General features: G+C 36.2%; 1 protein-coding gene across 8 annotated transcripts in view; it reads left to right on the top strand.

Annotated features, from left to right (window-relative positions):
- NME7 (NME/NM23 family member 7) overlaps nucleotides 1–18132 on the top strand; it is a 245919-nt gene that overhangs the window by 98977 nt on the left and 128810 nt on the right. For 7 of the 8 annotated variants that reach the window (XM_059875437.1, NM_001015656.1, XM_015475076.3 and 4 more), the window contains 2 exon segments: nucleotides 6031–6095; nucleotides 9622–9690. The exons of the other annotated variant lie outside the window; for it this stretch is intronic. In XM_059875437.1, the coding sequence (XP_059731420.1) occupies nucleotides 6031–6095; nucleotides 9622–9690 (134 nt within the window). 8 annotated transcript variants of the gene reach the window in all.

The raw sequence follows: 18132 nt of genomic DNA, 5'->3' as shown, positions 1-18132 counted from the left end.
AATTTTTGTTATATTTAAATTAATAAATATTTTAAAATTTACTGTTTTAATTTAAAATACAGCAAATATTTATCAATATAACCTAGTACATAAAAGTGTTTTAGAATTTTTAATAATTTCTAAGAAGAGGTCCATGAAACCAAAAAGTTTGGGGAACTTTTGGCCTATAGGATGACATTCAAACCTCTGTATAAGGTCCAAGAGTCCTTCTACCAGTGTCTTCTGCCACCTCTGCTATGCTCTCTCCTGTCTCATTTCCCCTTTCCCAAAAGAACCTTGCTATTTTTCTTCTCCATACATTTGCTGTATGCTCTTTTTGTCATGAATATCCACTTTCTTTCAGCTGTCGGTCTAAAGTTCTGTGTTTGAATACTTCTTAGGACATTTATCTGTATAATACCCCTTTCATAAATTCTACTTTATTTAAAATTAATATGACCACTCCAGCTTTCTTATACTTATTGTTTGCATGGTATATCTTTTTCCATCCATTTATTTTCAGCCTACCTGTGTCTTCATATTTAAACTTGCTTTCTTATAGATATCATAATTGGATCTTGATTTACTAATGCATCTAAAATCTCGACCTTTACTAATCTCATTTATGAGGGCTCCGACCTCATGACTTAAGCACCTCCCAAAGGCACAACCTCCTCCTACCATCCATTGTTGTTTAGTCACTAAGTCGAGTCTGATTCTTTGTGATCCTGTGGACTGTGGGCTGCCAGATTCCTGTCCAAATCCCCTGTCCAAGGGATTTCCCAGGCAAGAGTGCGTTGCCATTTCTTCTCCAGGGGATCTTCCTAACCCAGGGATTGAACCCGCAGCCACCAGAGAAGGCCCCTATCATCACATTGGGCATTAATATTTCAACATATGAGCTTAGATAGTACACAAAAACTTAAATCATAGCAAGGGAAAAGAGGAGGCAAATCTTTAACCTGTTATGATTGTAGGTAAGTGAAAAATGAAGATTAATTCTGAGTAAGAAGAGCTTGTGGTGGGTAGCTGAGACTGAAGATGTAAAGACTGTTCAAAATATTTCAGGGTTTCAAAAGACACTGGGGAAAGAGTTAGAAGGTGGTCTGATGGTGAGAGTGAGAGGAAAAAACGGACCAAGGTAGAAAGGAATAAATATGTGGAAAGAGATATGAAAGAAGATTTCATGTTGGAGGAGGGTGATTCTGTTCAGAGCTGGAATTGAAGCTTTCAGCCAACCTCTTTCTCTCCTTTTCAAAAGGCTACTTATATCATGAGAAGAGAATAATCATCTAGATGTTTTCCCAGGCAATTTTGTTTATTTTATTTTTTTTACATTTACCTTGAATTCATTAGAATTAATGTTTGTATGTGGCATGAAGTCACCATGAACTTTTTTTTCTTGAATTGTTAAACCAAAAATTAAAAAAAAATTTTTTTCCCTTCTCTAATTTTAATTACTCCTTTACAATTTTCTGGTGTTTTCTAACTGTGCTCTGAAGAGTCTTAGAGTTTCTCAGACTCGCATCAGGCCGAGAGCTATGATTGTTTCTTTCTTCTGGCTATTTCTTTTATTAACTTTGTTATTCAGTGAGCAATCTTTGTCAGCCACCGGCTACATCCATGCTAGACTAGTGACACCAGTGTCACTAGAGATACCATGAGTCTTATTTTCATTTTATTTTTTTTAAATTTTATTTTATTTTTAAACTTTACAATATTGTATTGGTTTTGCCAAATATTGAAATGAATCCGCCACAGGTATACATGTGTTCCCCATCCTGAACCCTCCTCCCTCCCCATACCATCCCTCTGGGTCATCCCAGTGCACCAGCCCCAAGCATCCAGTATCGTGCATTGAACCTGGACTGGCGACTCGTTCCATATATGATATTATACGTATTTCAGTGCCATTCTCCCAAATCATCCCACCCTCTCCCTCTCCCACAGAGTCCAAAAGACTGTTCTATACATCAGTGTCTCTTTTGCTGTCTCGTACACAGGGTTATTGTTACCATCTTTCTAAATTCCATATATATGCGTTAGTATACTGTATTGGTGTTTTTCTTTCTGGCTTACTTCACTCTGTATAATAGGCTCCAGTTTCATCCACCTCATTAGAACTGATTCAAATGTATTCTTTTTAATGGCTGAGATACCATGAGTCTTAGAATGAACATGGCACTTGCCTCAGGAAGTCACATTGTCTAGTGAGTTTCACATATCAGGCTTCCATACATTCCTTTTTTCCTATTAAAACTGGCAGAAAGACTGATATGGAGATCCAGTAGTTTTGTGATGTTAAGCAAATTTTATTTATCTTCTCCAAATCTTCATATAGTCTCCTTCTGTAGTTGGATGGTAATCCCCGTTTTAGCGTATTGCTGTAAGGATTAAATGGAATAACTTCCTGTGAAAGGGCTAAGTTCCCAACAATTAATTTACTTTCTTCTTTTCTTACCTATATTTTTCCTATTGATAAAAGTCTTGAAATTTTGGTTATCACTCCTGTGTCCAATGTCAAATGTCATCTGACTATTTGATACAGATTACTAATAGGTTGGGGCTTCCCAGGTGACTCAGTGGTAAAAGATCCGCCTGTCAATGTAGGAGATGCTGGAGACACAGGTTCAATTCTTGGGTTGGGAAGATCCTTAGAAAAGGGAATGGCAACCCACTCCAGTATCATTGCCTGAAATACCCATGGACAGAGGAGTCTGGTGAGCTACAGTCCATGTGGTCTCAAAAAGGGGCGGATATGACTGAGCATGTACATGCAAAACTTCTCTTTCCTAACCCTCTGTTGATAGGACTTTCTTTAATATCGTCATACCATCTTGCTTAAGCCAGCGGATTTATCTTAATTTCCAGGGTGCTTAATTTCCTTTCATTCTTAAAGATCCCTATATTCCAAGAATTTTCCTTTCCTTTTCATATTATAATACTACTGTGATATTTTTCTTATTGATTCTCTTGCAAATGTCCTTTTACATGTCTTTATTCATTTGAAGAATTCATTCTTCAGTCCCCACACTTCAGGTATTTTCTCAAAACTCATTCCTCTCATCTCTCTCTTTTTTTGTTTTTCCCCTTATTTTTATCAAACAAATACTGCTCTCTTCTCATCACTTCAACTCTAACCTCTCTGTGCCTCATTATATGTCTATCTATTGGAAGACCCCACATTACCAATTTAATAAAGGGAGTTTATTCATTCATTCCTTGATGATTTTTTCTGCCATTGGATATACTGTCTTCTCAGTGTTCTGCTCTAAAATTCTGTTTCTGTGTACAAATTAATTCAGTATCTTTGTTCTTAATTCAGTTTCATAGCTTTGTTTTCATCTTAAAAGTGCTATCATTCTTCTGGTCACTTAGTCTCAAATCCTTTATTCTTTCATCTTCATGCTCTATGTTCACTTTAGTCTTATTACTTTTTTTTTTGAAATATCTTATATTCATTACTTCTTTATTTCTTTACTTCTACCATGCAAATCTAATCAGCAGAATAGATGATGTCAACAGCCTTTACTATTCTTTCCGTCTCTTATTCTTTTCTTCAGACCAGCTCACCCATTATTATTACATTAAAAATCTTCCTATATTCTCCTGTTCACATTTTCAGTGATTCATTTCTTTTGGCTGTGTTTCTTATGAAGGAAGATTTTTCTCACTGGATTCTCAGTGTTGATATAAATTATTTTAATTATAATGTAACTTAAGTATGTCCACATATACAAATAAATGTAAACTTTTGCACATACAGCTGTATAACTAAAACAGTTTACAGATTCATTACAAACAAAACTATAAAATCGATAAAATTTAGGTTAACGTTAATGTGACAAAAGATGTTTGTGGAAAATCAGTAAGTTCAACATGAATATGGCGCTGAGTATTCTGCATTTGGCAGGGACCTAGTGTACTCTTGAAACTTCTGAGAAAGCTTTCTTTCTACAGCATGCTATTGTATCATTTGGCCTTCAGTTGGTACTAATGTATCTTTTTAGAAATAGATCTGTCCTTGTCTTTTTTGTTTGCTTGTTTTTTCATGCCTCAGCCAGCTGTGATTAAAATAGCCTATTTGGCAGCAGTAAGATAATAAATAAAAATACACATTCAGGCACTGATACTACTTATTTGTTACTGATACTAGTTATTTGGGATCATTAGGTAAGCATCAAGATGATCCAGAACAGGGAGTGTGTCTGTGTGTGTAATGTGTGAAAGAGAGAAAAAGAATTTCAGTTCACTTGAAAAAAAGAAACTTAGATTTTTATAGGAGACTAATGGAGAAGGCAATGGCACCCCACTCCAGTACTCTTGCCTGGAAAATCCCATGGGCAGAGGAGCCTGGTAGGCTGCAGTCCATGGGGTCGATAAGAGTCGGACACGACTGAGCGACTTCACTTTCACTTTTCACTTCCATGCCTTGGAGAAGGCAATGGCAACCCACTCCAGTGTTCTTGCCTGGAGAATCCCAAGGACGGGGGAGCCTGGTGGGCTGCCATCTATGGGGTCGCACAGAGTTGGACACAACTGAAGCGACTTAGCAAGAGCAGCAGGAATGGAATCTGAAAAATCAGTTCTAGACCTTCAGAGTCTGAAACCACCATTATAAAAATTGCTATTTGTGGCATAAAGACCAAATTCTTCATGTTGACATCCAAGGCCTTTATAAATTTGGGTTAAATCTCTTTTCCTTTTTAGCTTTTTTCTTTTTTGACCTCTTACTATTGTATATGGACTTCCCGGGTGGCACCAGTGACCTGGGAATCCACCTGCCAAGCAGTAGACCTGGGTTCAATCCCTGGGTCCAGAAGATCCCCTGGAGAAGGAAATGGCAACCCACTCCAGTATTCTTGCCTGGGAAATCCCATGGACAGAGGAGCCTGGCAAGCTATAGTCCATGGGATCGCAAAGAGTCTGAAGGCACACACTGAAATGTCTGAGCACACCCACAGGCACTATTGTGTACACAGGTTCACATTTTCCCCAGCTTTATGCCTTGTCTCTTTTTATACCTTTGTCCCTATATAATCCCATCTGTCTATAACCTTAAAGAGCTACTTCCTGCCTTCGTTTCCCACTGAAGCTTCTGTTCTCCTCTTCATTTTTAATTTGACGTTTCTCTGCCTTTGAGTTCTTTTGGACTCCTTCCATATCTGGTACTTTAATACCACATCTTTTTATAATATTAGTTTAACTCTTTGATTTTTGTAGTTTTTAATATCACTAGACTTCAGGTTCTTAAAAGTTTTTTGCATAGTCTTCAAGATTGGTTTTGAGGAGAACAGACTTGTAGACACAGTGGGGGAGGGCGAAGGTGGGATGAAATGAGAGAGTAGCATTGCAACATATACCTTACCAGGTGTAAAACAGATAGCTGGTGGGAAGTTTCTTCATAACACAGCTCAACAAGGTGCTGTAGTTAGAGGGATAGGCTGGGGGCAGGACTGGGAGAGAGGTTCAAGAGGGAGGTGATATATGAATACTTATGCCTGGTTCACGTTGTTGAATGGCAGAAACCAACACCACATTGTAAAGCAGTTATCCTCCAATTAAAAATAAATTTAAAAAATAGTTTTCAAAACTGAAAAAAGTGATTGTCAATATTCCTGAAGCACTTTACTAAACATTTGGGATTGCAAAATCAAATGGGGTTACTGAATCAAATGGGGTCACAGTATTAGAGGCCTAGATTTCCTGGGCAGGTTTGTGTGATTCACTCTTACATAGTGTAAGCAAGTGTTAGTTGCTCGATCTTGTCCAAGTCTTTGTGACCCTATGGATTGCAGCCCATTAGGTTTCTCTGTCCATGGGATTCTCCAGGTGAGAATACTGGAGTATTCCCCCTTCTACAGGGGATCTTCCCAACCAAGGGATCAAACCTGGGTCTCCTGCATTGCAGGTAGATTCTTTACTGTCTGAGCCAACAGGGAAGCCCAAGTGTTTAAGCAAAATACTTTGATATAGAAAATTTGCATTTCTATAAAGCTAAAATGCCTTAGAAATTTTGTATTTTTGCACTTATTTGTTCTGTATTTTCAGGACTTCTGGGAAAGATCCTGATGACTATCCGAGATGCAGGTTTTGAAATCTCAGCTATGCAGATGGTAGGTAGTTTGCAAGAGTCATTAACTTACTGATGAACTGTGTGTGTGTGTGTGTTTTTTACACAGTATGCTTTAATACGTTTTACATTGAATTTTCTCTGTGCACTTGTGAACTCAACACATTAAAAGCAAAAAGATATGTTGAACATGATAACTTTTAGTAAAAAATATTTTTGAAATGATTTTACCAGTATAATCTCTCACAGAGAGCTAACTGTCCAATGGTACATCTAATTTAAGCTTATAAAGCAGATTTATATAATTCCTGGAACTTTAGTTGCAAAGTAAATGCACACTGAAACAATGCATTTAATTCCTCCAAACAAGAAATAGTTTTAAGCTAAGTACTTATAATGAAATTTTGTTGTCTGGATTTGTGACTAAGAAGAGAATCAATTTGGCTTTTTCCCTGACCAGGACCTTTGCTGGTTTCTGGACTTTCTCTCAGGATCTTTAGAGTTAGCACATTTCAGCCCCTCTCTTGGCAGTCACACCAATAAGCCTCCGGAGTCCACAATCATTCAAAATCGCCCTGCTGACACATTTCCAGGAAACCCTTCACTGAAGAAACAATATTAACTTCTCTAGAGCTCTTCTGTGTCTTTGTGGTACACTTATCATTGCATTTGACAGATAAATTGGTACAATTATTATAGGAATCCAATTAATAATTTGCATTTTACAGTTTTTGAAAAACAGCAAGTTTGTGTTGTTATGGTAGTGAATTACCAGTTCCGGAAAGAATTTTCATACCAGTTTATTTTCTCTTTCTCTGGAAAGGAACTCCTTTTGATTTCTATGAAGTCTGCATCAGCCCAGATCAGAGGTCAGGGCACTGTCTGGGGTTCTGCCTGTTTTGTATCCCAGATTGGTGGGAATGCTCATAAAATGAGAAAAGATTAGATGTATCAGCTAGTTTGCAAAGTTATCAGGCACAGCTTGGAGACAAATGAGAAATTTAATATTTGAAGAGTCTTGCCCAGGACTGTAATGAAATTGATAGCAACAGCGTTCTCAAAGTATTAGCTTGGTGATGTAGTCAGCCACAGGATTATGGGATCTAAGCCTGCTTAAGTAGTAATCAGTGTGAACATTTTAGAATTAAACATTAATCTAACTCTAGGCTTACAGCCTAGCATAGTGATTGCCCATAGTAAGTGCTCAGTGGAAAAGAAAGAATAATTTGTTTTAAAAAAGATTAATTGAATTTATGGGGGAGGCATGGTAGTTTAATGGCAATCAGAATCATTGTGATTTTTGAAATCAGTAAACCCTATTTCTGAATCATGGATCTTCTACTTTGTAGGTTATAAACTTGGCCAGATTTTAACCATTCTTATCTTCAATTTTCTCAACTAGAGAATGATAATATTATTTGCCGCTATGGTTTATTTTGTGCACTAAATAAATTAAAGCTACACAATACTTTGAAGAATTTCCAGTTCAAATTACCAAATATTTAATAAATTATACCTTGTTATTGGGCTTTCCTGGTTGCTCAGATGGTAAAGAAACCACCTGCAATGCAGGAGGACAGAGTTTGATGCCTGGGTTGGGAAGATCCCCGGGAGAAGAGAATGGCAACCCACTCCAGTATTCTTGCCTGGAGAATTCCATGGACAGAGGAGCCTGGCAGGCTATAGTTCATGGGGTTGAAAGGAGTCAGACAAGACTGAGCAACTACTACTTTCACTTTTCACCCGGTTATTATTTTATAATATTAGTAATATAAGAAGTTATATGAATATTGAATAAGATATTGAAATCAAACAAGTTCCCTCCCTGTAATAGCTGTGTTGCCTATGCAGAGTACATCATGTGAAATGCCAGGCTGGATGAAGTACAATTTGGAATCAAAATTGCTAGGAGAAATATCAGTAACCTCAAGATATGCAGATGACACCACCTTTGATGAAAGTGAAAGAGGAGAGTGAAAAAGTTGGCTTAAAGCTCAACATTCAAAAAACTAAGATCATGGCATCCGGTCCCATCACTTCATGGCAAACAGACGGGGAAACAATGGAAACTTTATTTTGGGGGGCTCCAAAATCATTGCAGATGGTGACTGCAGACAGGAAATTAAAAGACGTTTGCTCCTTGGAAGAAAAGCTGTGACCAACCTAGATAGCATATTAAAAAGCAGAGATATTACTTTGCTATCAAGGTCCATAGCAGTCAAAGCTATGGTTTTTCCAGTGGTCATGTATGAATGTGAGAGTTGGACTATAAAGAAAGCTGAGTGCTGAAGAATCGATGCTTTTGAACTGTGGTCCTGGAGAAGACTCTTGAGAGTCCCTTGGACTGCAAGGAGATCCAACCAGTCAATCCTGAAGGAAATCAGTCCTGAATATTCATTGGGAGGACTGATGCTAAAGCTGAAGCTCCAATACTTTGGCCACCTGATGCGAAGAAGTGACTCATTTGAAAAGACCCTGATGCTGGGAAAGATTGAAGGCAGGAGGAAAAGGGGACAACAGCAGATGAGATGGTTGGATGGCATCACTGATGCGATGGACATGAGTTTGAGCAAGCTCTTGGAGTTGGTGATGGACAGGGAAGCCTGCTGTGCTGCAGTCCATGGGGTCACAAAGAGTCGGACACAACTGAGTGACTGCACTGAACTGAACTATGAAAATAAATAGTTTAAACTGTTGTCTGGGTAGGGAGAAGCTCCGTGATCTTCAATCCTGGCAACAATAAAAGGACAAAGTAGGGAGGAAAACAAAAGTCTGTGTCTAATTTTTAAAAATTGAAAGTTTTGGTTCTTGAAACTCTAGAACTTAATGAAATTTTATTTTTAAGTTTGAATCCAGCCTGGATAAGAATGAGTCATTGTAGCTTTACCTTACTAGCATACTCTGACAATTCTTTCTGAAGAATAGTAGGATTTTCAGATGAATGGTATCAGTGCTTTATTATGAGCCAGACTAACTAAGGGCTTTTTCTGAATGCCTGGGAGGATAAGAGTATTATTTCCAGGCCCCTCTACAAAATTTGAAGAAATTTTCTTTGGTAATGTTGCTTTCTTTTGCCATTGATCTATTGATAAACAAAATTACATTGTGCCTATGTCTTTTTTGTATGAAGAATGAGGTTTTTTTTTTTCAATAAGATAGATTACAGTAGTTGAGAGCCCAGTCAGTGGGATCAGACAATTTGAGATGGAATGCCAGGTAGTGAAGGTTATATTACCCCACTGAGTCTTCACCTCATTCGTAAATTGGAGATGTTAACATTACTTACATTGTAGGGCTATTGTTATAATTAAATAAGATGGTACATGAACAGCACCTGGAACAATGCTTGATATATTAAATACTCAATAAATGTTACAAATAAATTCTTATTTTTGATAAACAATAATTTATTATTGATGGACTGAACTTTAATACTTCTTCAAAGACTAATTTCTTCAGGGTTTAAATTTTAAAGAAAATATGTCTAAGAGAACATAAATATTGAGTGCTAAGTGTGATTCATTCTATTTTTTTGGTTGACTTATGTTTTTCTTTTTTTTAAAATACAGTTTAACATGGATCGGATTAATGTTGAAGAGTTTTATGAAGTTTATAAAGGAGTAGTGTCTGAGTATAATGTAAGTACTGAAGTAAATGTAAAGTATTGGTATTGAAAACTTGTGTATCTCAGATTTTGTAGATCTCAGTATAATTTATAATCGTGAAAGTATTCCTTGAAGTATTCACAGTTCTGCCAGTTGACAACTGATCATACCAATGACTGGAGTATTTTTATCCCTGAGAGCCAGTGGTTCAGTTTTTAAAATATGATGCTGTTTCATTTATGGAACAAAAATATACAGAAATCCAAAAATCACTTTGCTGAGATATTGACACATTAAAAAAATTTTTTTTATTATTATTATTTTTTTTACTTTACAATGTTGTATTGGTTTTGCCATACATCAACATGCATCTGCCACGGGTGTACACGTGTTCCCCATCCTGAACCCCTCTCCCACTTCCCTCCCCATACTATCCCTCTGGGTCATCTCAATGCACCAGCCCCAAGCTTCCTGTATCCTGCATCGAACCTGGACTGGCAATTCGTTTCTTATATGGACTCTATGGGAAAGGGAAGGGGGGCATGATTTGGGAGAATGGCATTAAAACATGTATAATATGATACTGACACATTTTGATAGGCTTCCCTTGTGGCCCAAATGGTAAAGAATCTGCCTGCAATGCGGGAGACCTGAGTTCAATCCCTGGGTTGGGGCTATCCCAGGGCTAACCCACTCTAGTATTCTTGCCTGGAGAATCCCCATGGACAGAGGAGCCTGTAGCCCAAGTGGGCTACAGCCTATAGGGTCACAAAGAGTCCAAAACAACTGAGCGACTAAGCACAGCACATGGAGATAATATTCTCAAGATAGAAGACTGTTGAAAATGCTTTAAAAAGTTGAGAGCAAATAGTTCTTGATGTAGTTGCACAGCAGTTATTTCATAGCATAGTCTATTTAATGATACAAATGCAGATAGAATCATCTGAAAATACAGTGGAGAGTGAATAATAGTAAGACTTAAGGGGAACTGTTTAGAGAGCAGTGAAATTCATTCTTGAAAACAAGACTGTATTCAAATAAACCAAGTGTTTTTCCTTAAAATAACACATGACAGATATTTAATCAAAGCTAGTTTCCTTCCCCTTTTATCAGATTAGATACATTTGTGCTGGTGGCCTGCCTCATCACACTTATTCCTTTATAGGGCATTTTGCTCTTTTTTTTTTTTTTTCTTTTTGTGTAAAGTTCACCCTGACAGTGAGACTAGATTCCCCTCTCCTCATCTCTCTAAACCCTTTCCTTTTTACCTAGTTTTTAAAAAATTTATTTCTAATTTTTTTTTAATGTATTTATTTATATTTGGCTGTGCTAGGACTTCATTGGTGCACGGTTTTTTTTCTCAAGTTGCCAAGAGTCAGGGCTGTTCTCTGGCTGCGGTATGCAGGCTTTTCGTAGTGGTGGCTTCTCTTGCTGGGAAGCACGGGCTCTAGGGTATAGGGGCTTTAATGGCTGTGGTAGTTGTGGGGCATAGGCTTAGTTGTTCTGCGGTGTGTGGGCTCCTCCTGCATCAGGGATTGAACCCGTATCTTCTGCATTGACAAGTGGATTCTTTAGCACTGAGCCAACAGGTAAGTCCTCAGCCTACTTTAGGAAAGGAAAAAGGCACTGGTCCAAGAGCTGGCCCGAGCCTTTCTCCTGTTTGGCCGTACATAGTAAAGACTGATGATGAAATCTTATATTTTGCATTTAGCATACTGGTAGTGTTCTACCCTTCTTTAGAGGAACCAAAGTGCTTTTCCTATTGTTACAGCTTTTCAAACTTTAATCTTATCAGCTTCTTCATTTTAGAGTTAAGCCTTTTCTTTTTTTTTTTCTTTTTTTAAATTTTATTTTATTTTTTAACTTTACAATATTGTATTGGTTTTGCCATATATCAAAATGAATCCACCACAGGTATACATGTGTTTCCCATCCTGAACCCTCCTCCCTCCTTCCTCCCCATACCATCCCTCTGGGTCATCCCAGTGCACCAGCCCCAAGCATCCAGTATCGTGCATCGAACCTGGACTGGCGACTCGTTTCATATATATTATACATGTTTCAATGCCATTCTCCCAAATCATCCCACCCTCTCCCTCTCCCACAGAGTCCAAAAGACTGTTCTATACATCAGTGTCTCTTTTGCTGTCTCGTATACAGGGTTATTGTTACCATCTTTCTAAATTCCATATATATGCGTTAGTATACTGTATTGGTGTTTTTCTTTCTGGCTTTTCTTTTTTTGAATGGAAGAAATTTTAAAGTGTGTTCTTAACATCATTTATTCAACCAGTGACAACTGTTTTCCATTTTAAAAATCTTTCTTTTTTACATTTCCCTTCTTTTATGTGTTACATTAACTTTTAAATATATAGTTAAAAGCAACTACCTTTGTTAATGCACATTATATTGTAGTTTTACTGTTTATAAGATAGAGAGACTCATGGATACTTATCTCACAGTACCTTTGATCCTGAGTTATATTCTCCTACAACAGCATATAGAATTGAATTGGTGAACATTAATGTTTTATATACATCTGAAGTAGGTCATATTTCCTGTTGGTAAACAACTTAAAAAAAAAAACTTCTCTTTTAAAATTTACTTGTTGTTGAGGTAACATTGGTTTATAACATTATATATCAGTTTCATGTGTACAACATTATATGCTGTGTTTTATAAATGCCATACATGCAATTTTTATATAGTATATATTTACTCTTGGAATTTTTTGAACTCAGGATTCTGGAGATTAAGATAAATGTATTACTGGGTGAATGTGTCATTTTTCCTGAGAAATCAGGAATTTGAATGCCAGTAGCAATGTTATACTTTAATGTCAAAACAGCTCAGAATGATTGGTGTTGATGTACTTTCTTCTGTTTATTCTTCTCAGTAAGATATCATCTATAATTATTAATTAAATCTTGTAATATTAATAAAAGAACCTACTTAGGAGAAAGAACAGAGGGACTCTATGGAAGGGAAAAACCACTTTATTCCAGACTAATTATTAGTCTTGTGAGTAATTTTTAGTAATGGTTATAATTTTTATTCAGCTTAAAATGGCTTATTCAGCTTAAAACATATATTTCAAATGGTTGGTTTATAACAGTCTGTTAATGGGAGAATGCACTGGCTCATATAATATGAGCCAGAGTATATCAATATCCAGGTATCTTTGAGATGTTACTATATTTATATGATACAAAATTTTACTGAAGCTAGGAAAAGTTATTTCCTTGAAAAATTTTCCCCAAAGGGAAGTAAGAGTGTTTTTATCCCAGTAATAGCTTATTGAAATAAATAATATTCTTATGAGTGATTTATAGTGTGATTCTTTAAAAGTTCTTGTCTCATTCATTCTGACTATTTCATTCTGACTCTGACTATTTCATTCAGAGGAAGTTGTGTGATGGTCTGTATTCACATACTAGAAATGCATATGTTTGTGATATCTTTCCTTGGGTAATTTGTGATCATGAGAATCAGATAGCAAACCTTGGATCTCACTTGCTATTGTGATTGTTTTATTTCTCTTGGGTGTCTTATTTCTCATGACAGTTAATATTTAGGATTCAAATTTTAAGTTCAAGGAAAAGGTAAAATGCTGCATACTGGATGCCTCTTAATTTTGAAAAAGTGAAAGTGTTAGTCACTCAGTTGTGTCCGACTCTGTGACCCCATGGACTCTAGCCCCTCAGGCTCCTCTGTCCATGAAATTCTTCAGGCAGCAATACTGATGTGGGTTGCCATTCCCTTCTGCAGGGGAATCTTCCCAACTCAGGGATCATACCCAGCTTTCCTGTGTTTCAGGCAGATTCTTTACTGTTTGAGCTACCAGGGAAGCCCCTTAATTTTAGGAGCTTTATATACTGCTAGAAAGTAGGCCCTGTAAAAATAATCTTAAGAGGCAACATAATCTAAAGGAACTAAAAAACAGGTGATCTGATTCTTACTGACTTTGTTAGTATAATGCTTTGACCTCTTTGTCTTCAGATTCTTACTTATAAAAGAAGATATATAAGGTCATATTAGTGGTTCCATCCATTTTATTATTTTAAACTTAAAGTTTTCTTAATGTCAGGATGTGAAATGATCCTCTCAAATGTAGAATATGTCAGCAGTCCTTAAACTTTTTGGCTCTATGGATCAGTTTCGTGGAAGACAGTTTTTCCATGGATCCTGGGGAAAGGGATGGAGGGATGGTTTGGGGATGAATCAAGTGCATTACACTTATTGTGCAGTTTATTTCTATTATTATTACATTAGCTCCACCTTAGATCAGCAGGCATTAGATCCTAGAGATGAGAACCCCTGGATACATACTGGGAAATAATACAGTGTCACTGACACTGTTGTACTAAATATATATGTGTGTGTGTGTATATATATGTGTGTGTATATATATAATTCTACTCTAGTTCTAGGTTTTCTCATATCACTTGCTTCAGATTGTAGAATTTTCCTAGCTCCCAAATTTCATTGCAGCTGCTTATAGCTTCCTTACCTCAGGTTCCTTCCTTTTTTGACTGTCGAGTCAGATGCTAGGTTCAGATACCAAACACACCAGTTATGTGACCATAGACATTACTTACCTTTTATAAGCCCTAGTTTACCCATATATAAAATTGAAACAATGTTATTATTACTTTATAAAATTATTGTGGTTATTAAATGAAATAAATCATGTAAAGCAATCTCACATATTACTGAGATTGTTGCTTTAGTAAATATCAGCTGTTTTTATTATTACTACTTTTATTATTATTATTATTATAACTGACATTCTTTATAGTAGATTCCATGTTGATCATTTACACTTAAATTTGCTGCTTCAGCATTTGCAATCATGAAAAGGTAATAATTACTATCTTATAGTGTTATCAGGATCCAATTATTTGCCACACATATATTACCGCTTGTGGGTCAGACAATGTGTTGGATACCAGGGAGCCAGAAATGCACGCTGCCTGCATTCTTGGAGCTTATGTCCTGGTGAGGATGGATATTAAATCAGATACTCCATTTCAACTACTTAAGGACGTTAATCAAAGGGCTATTAAGGGAGGAAACAAGTACTTTTTTGTTTGATAATTTTTAATTAAGTAAAAACCTAGGTTTGAGACTTCTGTTAATTCTCTTAATTCTGTTCATCTATTAACAGAATTCTCAAGTTCAATTTTTAAGGATCATTTTATGTTTTTGATGCAGTTCTTTTTTCAACATATTCTTTGTGTTTTGTATAGCCCTCTGTTTATCATTTTAGTAGTATTTAACACTGAAAGAGAGAGAGACTCTCACACACATAAAAGAAAGGTGGACAAAATTGGCACTTCTCTTTTTGGATAACGTACTCATCCCTTCTGCCCCAACTGAGGATTTAGGCTCTTGACATTTATGTGTAGCCAGTACTTCATATCATGAGACAGAAGATCCTCCTGAACATAATTATCCATAAGAATCAATTTCATATGACCTTTGTGAATTAGTGAAGTAACTTCAGGGGCATAATTTAGGGGTTCTAATGAGTAGGGATCTGTTTACCATATCAATTATGAAGTCCTCTCCCTTTTTTAACTTCTGGCATTTTTAGTAGACATGATGATTGAGTTCTGATTAAAATTTAAGTACTGCTCTGTAATAAATTGCCTTTATTTTACTTTGGCATTGGGTATTTTAAACCTTCCAAAGTCATTAACATGGCTTACATGGCCTACCATGATCTGACCTTATCCTTTGTCTTTTCTAATATGGACTGTTTTTAAAGTCTTTACTGAATTTGTTACAACATTGTTTCTGTTTTCTGGCCACAAGGCATGTGGAATCTTAGCTCCCGGACTAGGACTGAACTCACACACCCTGCTTTGGAAGGCAGTCTTAACCACTGGACAAGCAGGGAAGTCCCCTGGGCCTCATCTCTTAACTGCTTTCCTGTGGCCTCAGGCAGCTCCTGACATCATAGCTCTTTACTGATCTTCATACACCCCAGCTGTACTTCTTCCTTCAAGTCTTTATACTCATTTTCAGTTCTGTCTGAAATGTTCCATTCACTGAATCTTCAGTGAGAGGCACTTTTTTTCTGACCATGTTACTTCACATATACAGTTAAGAACCGTAAACAGTATATGTCTATCTCCTCCCTCTTCCTCTGCATGCTGTTGTTGTACATTTTACATTTATATGTTAAAAGCTTTATGATACATTGTTAATATTTTTGCTTTAAATAATCAATTAAATTTCCTTTTTTAATTCCTGTGAATGTTTTATATTTACCCACATATTTACCATTGTTTTGTGTGGCTCCATATTTTTGTCTGGCATTTTTATTCTGTCTGAAGAACTTCCTTTAACATTTTCTATGGTATAGGGCTGGTGGTGGTGAATTCTCTCAGATTTTGTTTGTGTGAAAAAGTCTTTCTCTTTTGATTGAAAGATCATTGACTCACAATATTGTATTAGTTTCAGGTGTACAACACAGTGATTCAATATTTTTATAGATTATGTTCCATTTACAGTTATTACAAAATAATGGCCATATTCCCCTGACAGGTTTATCCTTGCTGCTTATTTTATACATGATAGTTTGTATCTCTTAACCCTATACCCCTGTCTTGCCCCTACTCCCTTTCTTCTCCTTACTGGTCACCATTCGTTTGTTCTCTATATCTGTGAGTCCATTTCTGTTTTGTAATATACATTTTTTTTTTAAAGATTTCACATATAAGTGGTAACATACAGAATATTTGTCTTTCTCTGGCTTCACTAAGAATAATACACTCTAGGTTTATCCACATTGTTGCCAATGGTAGAATTTTGTTCTTTTTTTATTACTGAGTAGTATTCCATTGTATGTATAAATCACATCTTCATTATTCATTCACCTGTTGTTGGATACTTAGATTGCTTCCATATATTGGCTCTTGAAAATAATGCCGCTATTGGAATGCATATATCTTTTTGAATTAGTGTTTTTATTTTCTTCAGATATATATCCAGCAGTGGAGTTGCTGGATCATATGGTAGTTCTGTTTTTACTTTTTCTGAGGAACCTCCATACTGTTTTCCGTGGGGGCTGCACCAATTATATTCTCACCAACAATGTACTAGGGTTCCCGTTTCTGCACATCCTTGCCAGCATTTGTTATTTGTAGACATTTTGATGGTAGCTGTTTTAGCAGGTGTGATATCTCAATGTGCTTTTATTTGCATTTCTCTGATTAGTGATATAAAGGATAAACTATCAGGAGAATATTGCCATTATTTTATAATAACTGTAAATGGAATGTAATCTATAAAAATATTGAATCACTGTGTTGTACACCTGAAGCTAATATTGTAAGTCAGTGATCTTTCAATCAAAAAAGAAAGACTTAATCAGACAAAATCTGAGAGATTTTGGCCATCTGTATGTCTTCTTTGGAAAAATGTCTATTCAGCCCTCCACAGTTCTTAATGGAGTTTTTTGTTTTTTGCCATTGAGTTTTATGAGCTCTTTATTTTTAATATAACTCCTTATCAGTCATAGCATTTACAGTTTTTTTCTCCCATTCAGTATGTTGTCTTTTCATTTTGTTGATGGTTTCCTTTGCTGTATAAAACTTTTTATGTTTAATAGTTCCCATTTATTTATTTTTGCTTTTATTTCTTTTGCCTAAGAGACTGATCCAAAAAAAAAATAATGCTGCAATTTATGTTGAAGAGTATTCTGTCTGTATTTTCTTGTAGAAGTATTTTTTTTTGATTCAGGTCTTACATTTAGATCTTTAATCTATCTTGAGTATATTTTTTGTACAGCATAAGAAAATGTTCTAATTTCACTTTTACATGTAGCTGTTCAGTTTTCCCAGCATCATTTGTTAAAGGGACTGCCTTTTCCCATTGTATATTCTTGCCTTCTTTGTTGTAGAGTGGTCATAAGTGTATGGGTTTATTTTGGGCCATCTGTTCTGTTCGCTTCATCTATGTGTCTGTCTTTGTACCAGTACCATGTTGTTTTGACTACTGTAGCTTTCCTGTGTAGTCTAAAGTCAGGGAGCATGATACCTCCAGCATTTTCCCCCCTCAAGATTGCTGTGGCAATTCAGGGTCCTTTGTAGTTCCATATAAATTTTAGGATTATTTGTTTGACTTCTGTGAAAAATGTCATGGATATTTTGATAGAGATTGCATTAAATCTGTAGATTGCTTTGGATAGTATAGCCATTTAACAATATAACTTTCTCCAGTCCAAGAACACAGGATATCTTTGCATCGTCTTCAGTTTCCTTCATCAGTATTCTATAATTTACGTAGTATAGGTCTTTTACTTCCAAGACAAGGATGCCAACTCTCCCTGCTTCTATTTAACACACTATTAGAAGTCTTTGCCATAGTAATCAGAGAAGTCAAAGAAATAAGAGGCATTCAAATTGTGAGGAAGAAGTAAAACTGTCACTATTTGCAAATGATATGGTATTATACGGAGAAGGCAAT

Source organism: Bos taurus, chromosome 16, assembly GCF_002263795.3.
Source record: "Bos taurus isolate L1 Dominette 01449 registration number 42190680 breed Hereford chromosome 16, ARS-UCD2.0, whole genome shotgun sequence".
Classification (NCBI taxonomy): Eukaryota; Metazoa; Chordata; class Mammalia; order Artiodactyla; family Bovidae; genus Bos; species Bos taurus.
This window is presented reverse-complemented; position numbering and strand designations above follow the sequence as displayed.